Raw genomic sequence first — 10,616 nt, 5'->3', positions numbered from 1 at the left:
GAAATTGAATTCGATCGAATACTATAGTAAACTGAGTATCTGAAAATAAATTAGGCCTGATTTCAAATTATAAGTTGAAATTAACTACGATCTGAAATTCGATTGGCATTAATTGCTAATAATAAGTAGAAATTAACTCCAATTTAAATATGATCTGATATTAAATTGAAATTTAATATGATCTGAAATTCAATTTGGCTTGCATGCGAATTATAAGTCGAAATTCATATTTCAAAATCGGTATAATACAATCTGAAATCATGCGAATTATAAATCGAAATCAATATTATATGAAATTTGAAATTACATGCAAAGAAAATTATGAATTAGATTGTACCTTTTTCAGCAGTAATTGAGCTGCAAATTGATTCTATAGGTGAATCAGAATCTCCTTCAATCATCATCCTATTGTTTGATTTCTCCATGTTTTTCTGGAATTTGCAGATTTGAATTATATGAATTTTGCAGATTTGAATTTTATGAAATTTTGGGAAAGTGGTTGAATTTCAGTGAATGACGGCGCTCGAAATTTTATGAAAATGATTAAAATGATGAAAACGACAAAATTAAGACAATTTATAAAATGGCGCGCGGGCTTTGGTCGGGTTGGTCAGGCCCGCGCCTTTTTAATTAATGAGCCCGGACTCACGTGAGTCCGGTCTCACGCAAAACGTTCTGAAAGCAATAACGATAGACAATATGCAATCACAGATGCAAGGCTAGAAAGAGTACTTGTTCGTTTGTTCGAAAATAAATGTGAATCAAATCTCACATGCATACACTCTTTCATTTCACTTGCCCTATGTGGTTCGCCCATGCCTGGGCGATTTAGGTTGGTTTTATGTGGGTTTTATCTCCTTATTCTTTATAGGATATATTATATGAGTATATTTTAAGGAGCACTATATATATAAATATACACTCGTTCTGGGGTTTTTCCTAACAGATAAATTCAGAAATTTGAGATTTTTATGTTGTATTTCTTATTTGTGAGTTTTGAGAGAAGTAGCATTATTACAAAGCAGAGAGAGTAGAGACATCATTCCATTTTAGTTGATTGTAATTTGTTTTCTTTCAAGATCACTAATTAAAGCTAGTATTTTCAATTGCTTGCCTGTAGACGTAGTCAATGCGTTGTAGGCCGCCTAGTGAAGCACGTCAAATCTGTGTATTTTTCTTGTTTGATTTTGCATTCAAAATTTAATTTGTTCTTTCTCACATCCTTTATACCATATGATTTATTATATTATGGAACCACACACTAGTACATAATATCTAAGAAAATTAAAACAAAAAAGGGGCTAAGCAAATTGTATGAATAAAATTAGTAGGACCATATTCCTTTTACATGCATGTACCAAAATCGTTGAGAAAGGCCAACAATTCTTAGGTGACATTAATTTTACTACTACAAATTTATAGCAACTATACCCGTAATAATATATCTTTCTAAGCGTGTGTGGCTTGACCGCTTGAACATCAATAATAAGATCAGATTTTTTAGCCCGCACTGATCACCTATGACGACGACGACGAAAAAAAAAAAAAGCAAGCTCGAGTTTTGCTTATGTGACTAATCCTTACGCACGTACCACACTATACAAAACTTATAATCTCCTCAATCTATATACTTTGTATATAAAAATCATTATTAGTTGCATATAAGAAAGCGAGAAAGTCCTATCTTATAACCATATTCTTGAACATCTTGTTGAACTTGTTGTCTATACTCTCTAAAGCTAAATTTCCTATACATTGAAGGCTCCTTGAAACTTTGTATAATTGCATCACCTGATGGACAAAGGAAATACGCTGTCGAAAACCTTTCAAGTCTTGGATTAGCGACAACTCTATGCACCACACTCTTGTACACACCATTGCTCCAAGCCTATAAAATAATTCACCTCAATCTAAGTATAAAATAATGTGTTTGAATTTCATATTAGTGGATGAGATAGGTCATACAAAGTATTTAAGTACCATAAATCAAGTTACTTTGGTGTATTATTTGTGAGATATAAAAAATTCCAAAGTTGCATATCATATGAGCCAGATATATTATTTTAAATTAATCGAGTATGTTGTATTAGATTTTTGGAAAGAAAAAAGATAATTTACCTGAAATAGATCACCAATATTGACAATAAGAGCCTCAGGATTAGGCTTAACTGAAATCCATTTTCCATCTTTAACAAGCTGCAATCCACCAACTTGATCTTGGTATAAAATTGTGAGAAAATCACTGTCTGTGTGTGGCATCAATCCAAAAACATGGGAATATTTAGGGCATGGTGGGTATCTATTCATCCTTAGGTAGCAAGTATTTGGCAAACAATTGTCCTCAAAAAAGGTTAGTTCTTCATCATGCCCCAATTTTTCTGCTAATATATTTGTTAATTTATTCGCCAATTCAGATACTGTGATGGCAAATTGTTTCACTGTTGAGCTGCAAAAAAATCAAGAAGTGCAAAATATGAGAAATGATTATGAATAAAATTGTTTTTTCAATTGTTGTTTAAGCAGTTAAGCCTTTAAGGATATTAAAGTTAGTTCATTTAAAAAAAAAAAAAAAAAAAAAGAAAAGGACACATTCTAAATGCCTAAGATCTTGAGAGCAAAGTGTAGCTGGCTGTAGGCCCAAAGCAAAGGCCGGGCCTACAAATATTCACGTGGTTTCACGTGAGGCCCAACTATGTGAGTGGTGAGCATCACGTGAGGCCCAAGCCCACTTTCCTACTAGTTTGGAGTTTTGAGTTTTTTTTTTTTTTTTTTTTTTTTTTTTGAAACATACTAGTTTGGAGATTGGCCAGCTGTTACTAGACACTTTAAAAAACCATTTTTTTTTTTTTTTTTTTAGGAAAACCTTTATAAAAATCTAATACTAGTAATTATTTTTATTTTTTTAAAAAAAATGCTCTCCTTCAGGTAGAAAATCAATAAATTCCACCTCATGATTCTGGAATTTTATCATTATCTTTAATTCTAATTTGGAATTTTGGTTTTATAAAAAGTAATAAATTGGTTAATAATGAAAACAAATGTGAAAGCATAATTTCCAAAGATAGGTATGTATTACAAGAATAAGTTCACACTGTAGATTGATGTATCAAAACACTAGATGAAAAGGTTGAATCATTATCAGAATTTGAAATGAGACAATTGTTTAGATAATGCAAAGATGTAAACCTTTTCCCACTTAGTGGCATTGACATAATCTATTTTGGGGGGGGGGGGGGGGGAGGAGTTTATGGACTTAAAGAATCAACCAATTGGCTCGTTATCATACGAAGAAATAAGACTATTGTTTAGAGAATACAGAACAAAGGAGATAACATTTTTACAATTTGTGATGTTAACTTAACCTACCTGATGAGGGAAATTTCTTAACTTAAAGAACAAAGTTCTATACAAACAATTATTGTAAATTTTGTAAGCATTTAATATTGAACTCAACTTATGACTTTGACAATCCATGTGATAGCGTAACATCATAATAAATAAATAAGTTTAATTAAACAGAAATGGTTACATAAGATATTCATGATAGTGTCACCTCATCACCAAACTTTTTAATGTTTTCAAAAATTTTCCTTCTTACCCAATATCCCAATAACAAATGTAATAAATGAAGATTAATGATAAAAGTGAGATGCTTAAAGTGAATTAGCGTCATCACCATAATTCTTAAGACATGACTCTTCTTACACATTACGTCAGGAGTAAATTTCTTGATCTATCACCTAAAGCTATAATACAGATCGTGAATATTGTATCAAAAAAAGTTGTGACTTTGTATTTGATAGGGTATTAAAATAGGTTTCAAATCAACATAACTTTTGTGTTCAACAAGAGAGCAAGCCACACAAATGAAGTTTCTATAATAAAGTAATCCTTTTTGGTAAGTTTTCGTGTCAACCACAAAAGGATAACACTTTATAATTGCCCACAATACGACTGACGGATTGATATTTTTCTTGGTAAGTTCATCAAAGAAATTCTTGTGACATTCAATCTCCTACTTTTCTTATCTTATTAATCTACAAAGTCAAAAGATAAGAAAATTCTCTAATTTTGGAGGCAAACCCCAGCATTGAAAAGATGAACGTCATATCGCATAATTTTGTGACTAGGAAAAAAAAATTTAAATGAGGCTAGAATTTTGAACACCTAACCCAACTTAGATTCACACAAAGAATGAATATCATCATGCCTATTAGTATCTTGTGTGTAAGGGCATGTTCTCTTCAGCTTATTTTCAGTTCAGTTCAGCTCTAATAAGTCCAATTTAGTTCAGTTCAGTTCGGTTCTTATCTTAATTTCCTTTCTCATAAAATATTCAGTTCAATTTAGTTCAGTTCAGTTTAGCTCCAATAAATTCAATTTAGTTCTATTCAACTCAATTTAGCTCAGTTCAGTCAATCAGAATAGGCCCTAAGAGTATATAAGTATATAACATAGGTCATAGGACTAAAGTTACATTCCACTTGAATAATGTTTTTAAGGCCCTAATATGTCCACTTATTTCAAGAAAAAAACAAATTCAAATACGGTCTAATAAGTTTAGAAAAAGTAATTAAGTTAAAGAAAAATAAGTTTTAAACCTTTAATAAGGATTAATGAAGGGTTCCTCAAAGTCAATTTACAGCTAAAATAGTTATAATAGTTCATTTTAGTTTAAGTTAGTTTAGGTAATACGTTCATATATATAATAAAAAATCAAATTCACACCCTTTTTGACAAATAATTCACGCCCTTAATGAAACCATAAGTCTTTAAGTTTTTGACATGTCTTCTAATATCAATGTTAAAACCCATTGTAAACCGTAGGTATTTCCTCTTTTTATTACTTGCAACGTTTGGATTTTATGATACTCATACATAAGTTCAACTATTATTTTCTTTAATATTAGATTGATAGTAACTACAAAGACTTGAAATTGTAAATCTACATTAAGACAAATTTAAGAAAATCTCAGCTATCAAATTAACACTTGAAGTATTAAATATATGTAGTACTCGACAAATTTAATCCACCAGGATCAAATTGAACTATGCAGTTCTGTAAATATAGATCATTTTATTGATGATAATCACGTAGCTATGTAATTTCTTGTTAAACATGAGTCAATAAATACTCAAACTAATTAAAATATATAAATAATGTAAAAGGTTAAAATGTTGCCAAAAAAAAATAATAAATAAACATAAAAAGAGAGAGAGAGAGAGAGAGAGAGAGAGAGAGAGAGAGAGAGAAATATTATATCTAAAAGGCAAAATTTGTCAAGGTGCAATTGCAACAACAATTGTTACGTACCATAACTTGCTAACTTGAGGATTGCCGTTGCCAATATTTCTTGAACCAGTGTTGCAAATATCAGTCATAGGAATGTGAAAGGCTTCAGACCAAGATAATTGTGTCAAGCAATTTGGTGTAGGAGAGCCCCAACGGTAACTTCCAGGAGATAGCCTTAAGCTCATACAATTATCTTCTTTTTTCTTGTTAAATGGCTCCCTAAACACTTTCACTTGCTCCTTGGTCATTTCCTCCAAGATATGGCGCGATATGCCATGGTTCACCACTTGGAAGAACCCCCACTCCCTAGAGGCTTCCGCGATTGCTGTCTTGCATTGTTCTCTCTCTTTGGCCGTGCCAGCCACCAGCTGCCCTAAGTCTATTAGGGGTAAATCGTGCTCTTCGATTGTAGTAGTGGTGGTGGTGGTGATGAGTGGTTTAATGTTGTGTTTTAAGAAGAGGTTCTTGTATGTTTCTTCAAATGGAGGGTCTGATGACCTATTTGCATTACGGTCCATTGTTGATTGCTGTAATCAACAAAGAAATGAAGGATGATTAATTACTTTGTTCATATATACAAATAGAGAAAATGAGAAAAGAGCTATCTAATGAAAGTAAAAAAAAAAAAAAAAAAAAAAATCTAACCTAGTAGATTTGGAGAAGAACTTACTAGAATATGAGGTAATTTAAGTTTTGTGTTATGGATTACGTGTGAAAGTATAAACTTTTTTCATGAATAATGATCTATGTTTATACTAGGTCGTGAAAATAATCTTCAAAATGGTATTACAGTTGGCTACAGCTCATTAACAGGAGTCAATATGACACTGTGATTTGCGGACTAAGTCATAATTGAAAGCGGGCCGTTACTTAATTCTCAATCATTTTTTGATTTTTATAACTCATGACGTTCACCTCTCTAAGTAACTAGGTTCCTGGCTACACACATGACACTTGGCTAATTTTTTGGGATAAAAGTGTTGGGAGCATATTCATTAATATGAAGCATTATTGATGAAAGAAGCAAATAAATGTGATTTTGGGAACTACTCAAAAGTCATGTTAAAGAAAATCAAATCATCTTGTCAAAAAAAAAAAAAAAGAAAATCAAATCATAAGTACTTCGTTCTGAATACATATATTTCTGTTTAAAAGCTAGTATTGGCCCGCTATTTATATCAAGAAAAGTCTATGATCAATGATAGTATTATTCACATGATGGACAAATTGATAATGGCATATACAAGTAGATTTTTACCAAACATCACCTCATTTTAGAAATGAGAATAATGCAAGATCACTAGTTTATGGCAAGATCTATAAATGTTGAAACATATTGTTGCCCACTTGTGAGTGTTCCAGATTGGAGAAAGAGGAGAGATGGTTTCGTTTTATAAGGTAGAGGAGTACCTTCTACTATTGCCAATAGGTTTTAGTATGGAATTGAAGCTCCAAACCCTTGTTTGTGGACCAAACTCTCCTCCTCCTTGTCCGGGTTGCCAAGATCCATTTCATATTGTCTTGAAATTTAATAATAAACTAGTATTCTTGCATTCTCTCTTCTAAAATGAGGTTATTTTCTACACCCAAAGTAAAGTTTGTCATAAAGGGTATTTTTTTTCCCATACAAGTTTTTTCCCTTTTAGTGAGTAGTGATGACATAGAATTTAGTTGTAAAAGTTGTTCTTTACGACCTTAAAGTCGTGGAACTAAACCTTAATCGATACATTTAAGAAAAACATTATTCTTACTCCGTGTTACGTACCGACATACTTGTACACATAACAAAAAATTTATTTTCGAATATTATTCAGTATAATTAATTCATGTTATCTTTTTTCCTGCTATTAGTTGTAGGAAATGTGGATTTAACATAGAGATAAGGTTCAAGCTCATAGAAAAGGCTTTTGGGAAAGGCATTCCATTCCTAAGCTAGTTTCCTCCCTTGAATATAACCTTTCAAGAGCCTAATTTCAATTTAATTGAGAAGCCTCATCGATAGGGCATCCAACATACCAACACGGCAACACATAGATATCTTGAATTCATTTTTTAAAAATTATGCACTAAAGCAAGTAATAATTTGTAGTTTGCGTTATTCAATTCACCTTAAAATAATAATATTCAATAAAAAAATAATTTATGTTCAGTAAAATAATATATATTTTTTTTTAGTAATTTTTATGAGCAACTATATAGATAATCAATACAATAAATTTTAATACAGTAAATAAAAATGCTATGAGAACCGCTAAAGTATTTTTTTTTCAAGGCGTGTTTCACAACCAATCACATACAACTATACAAGTACCTTAATTAGGTGTTGAAACTTTAAGGTCAAACATGTACTTCCTTTTATGTCTAGCAAACACCTTAAATAAAGGCACCTTAAAAATCTTAAATTTTAAGGTGATGAAATGAATTGGGATGTTATTTTGAGAAACCTCATCTTAACACTATTTTTTTACTCTGTAGTCCTTAATTGTTGAATATGTTGATGTTGCTTTCCAGATTTTAATTATGAAGTTAAAGGTGTTCTTAATAAAAACGTACCAACTTTCTTCAAAACTAAATTAAAACATAAATGAAACCCTAACCTAGTATATAGAGAATATTTTCAGAATTCAACGGGCAGAAATATTATTATAATTTTATATAATTAGGTTCAAGACTTAATTAATTACTTATGATTGTTGACATATTACTCAAACTTCTACTTGTAATAACTAGGAAATGGGAAAAAGATTCAAGCGTGTTACGACTGTTACCTGATTAACAACATTTTTCCTGAGGTGCTCCACTACCTTAGCAGAAGCCATTTGATTCTGGTTAAAAAATATACATAAATTAGTTTTAAAAATTTACCACAAAATGATAAAATAATGAAAGGGTGACATATAATAAACCATAACAAGTATATAACTAAAAAAAATCACCGTCTAATAACAATTAATCTTCAGATCTTGTAGATCTTGTTTATTACTTTTTTTTTTTTGACACAACTTGTTCATTACTTTATTTTATGATCTTTTCTAGATGGTTTTGGTCTTGTTTCCTACAGAGTTTTGATTAAAGTTTATAGCATCACAAAACCAAGAAAATTTTGACAATTACCACCTTCTGTTATGTCCATTTTAGCATTTACCACCTTCTATTTTTTTTTTTTTTTTGAAAATTATCACCTTCTATTTGCAAAAACATCAAAAGTTACCACCTTCTTGCCTCCCAACTACCACATGACGTCATTTTGGGCCCATTCTTTCCCTTTCCACCCTATCTCCCTCACATTTCTCATTTCTAACTTGATTCTCATCCCCCCCTTTCACTTTTTTTCCCCCAAACAATCAAAAACACTTCAATATTCACTCCTCCAAATCAAAATTAACGAACAATTATTGGTGGTTTGGGGAAAAAAAAGTGAAAGGGGAGATGAGAATCCAAATAGGAATGAGAAATGTGAGGAAAATAGGGAGGAAAGGGAAAGAATGGGCCCAAAATAACGTCACATGGTAGTTGGGAGGCAAGAAGGTGGTAACTTTTGATGTTTTTGAAAATAGAAGGTGGTAATTTTCAAAAAAAAAAAAAAAAAAATAGAATGTGGTAATTGCTAAAATGGACATAACAGAAGGTGGTAATTGTCAAAATTTCCCAAATCCAATAACAATAAGCTTATGAAGCAAAGTTGCGTTTATAGATGTGTACAATATTTCTTCACACTGTAGTTCATATTGTACTCAATTTACTGAATTCATTGTCAAAGACTCAAACTCAAAGGTACTAAATTCAACTGAAAACAAAATGTGGCTTATTAATTACTGTGTTTACTTTGTCATAGAAGCTTCTTCCAGAGGTATACACATAATCTAGACTTTCAATAAGTATGAAAATTTTGCTAGACATCACCGACAATATTTTATATCTTATAAAAATAACTCAGAATCATCTTAGGCTCAAAATATCAAACTTCATAACATAATCCAAAAAACCAGCGTATTTTTAGTCGTTAAGTGTAACCTAGTGGGCTTTAGCCTCAAAATTTTATTGTTTGTACTTTGTACCCTATGTTCAATTATTCAAGCCACATCCCTACCCCTCCCCCTTATAAACTATCGAGTAAGAAGTTATGTTAGTTGATACACTAGTAATTTCTCAAAAAAAAAAAAAAAAGAGTTGATACACTAGTTTAAAAAAATGAAAATATGAACAAAATGAAAATACAATACCTTAAAACGCATTAGAAGATTTCTCATACAGCAATTGTACACAATTGTACCATACGACCACAAAAAAAAACACATGGGATTCGATTGAATATGCTCTCTTTTCATCAATCGTACTATATAAATCTTTTACAGTATGCTATCTATGCATTGAATGAAATTCTGATTACTCTCCACATTTTCACGTTGTAAATCAGAATTTTACATTCAAATGAGGACAAAACCCATTGGAGGGTGGAGAGAATCTAATCTAACTAATAATGATAAGAAAAAAAAGGTCCTGCTGTAATGTCATTGTTTGCATGAAAAGAAGCCACCCAATGAGGAAATTAAAGAATGAAAAGAGAGAGAGAGAAAATCACATTACAATCATTACACATTAATAACGATCCAAATAAATACAAATGTTACTATAATCAGAGAGATTTCTGTTTTCTGATTCAAATAAAAATAAAATAAAAATAAACAAAAATAATAAAGAATAAAAAATATTAAAAAAGAGTGACATTTTTTACCCCAAGACAAAAGCAAGAACTTTACTAGATTCTAATTTTTCCCATGTTTCACTAATAAGAAAGGTTTAAAATTTAAAATGGTAACAATAATCATACCTACCTACCTACCTATTCTAAATCCCGAAATTTCACTTTTCGGTTAGGAATATGCTTATTTTGTTTATATTCCGACTTTTCATTCAGAGATAAGTCAGTTTTGTTTATGAACCCCATAGAAATGAACGCAGTCTGATGTTGTTATACTCTAAATTACCAAAAATTCACTTCATAAAAGCTTTATCATTAATTAATATTATCTTTTTACATGCCCTAGACTTGGCTATACTTTTATTAGTACTACTTAACTCACTTACACCATATAATACAACAACATAATGGTTATTAATAAGAAATGCAAAAATAATATTACTTTAGTAAGGTGAAAGAAGAAGCTAGAATCATAATGTAAGACTTACATGAATGGAGATATATAGTATGTAGGAGGAGAATAGTTGAGCGAAACTTTGAATGGAGATATATAGTATGATGTGAGGAAATATAAAAACTATGTAATATATTTATAGTAAAAGGATTGGTTATTATTATCAT

General features: G+C 30.8%; 1 protein-coding gene across 1 annotated transcript; it reads right to left on the bottom strand.

The window, feature by feature from the left end:
* Window positions 1–1,651: 1,651 nt before the first annotated feature.
* LOC145611986 (gibberellin 2-beta-dioxygenase 8-like) lies at window positions 1,652–8,112 on the bottom strand. Its single transcript, XM_081667364.1, has 4 exons — window positions 8,062–8,112; window positions 5,315–5,820; window positions 2,119–2,446; window positions 1,652–1,888 (listed from the first exon to the last, which is right to left on the bottom strand). Exons 1-4 carry the CDS (start codon window positions 8,110–8,112, stop codon window positions 1,652–1,654), a joined length of 1,122 nt encoding a protein of 373 aa, XP_081523490.1.
* Between the last annotated feature and the right edge of the window lie 2,504 nt (window positions 8,113–10,616).

This window comes from Chenopodium album, chromosome 24 (genome assembly GCF_948465745.1).
Source record: "Chenopodium album chromosome 24, dcCheAlbu1.1, whole genome shotgun sequence".
Lineage (NCBI taxonomy): Eukaryota > Viridiplantae > Streptophyta > Magnoliopsida > Caryophyllales > Amaranthaceae > Chenopodium > Chenopodium album.
Note: the sequence above shows the minus strand (reverse complement) of the source record. Positions and strands in the feature narration are given on the sequence as shown.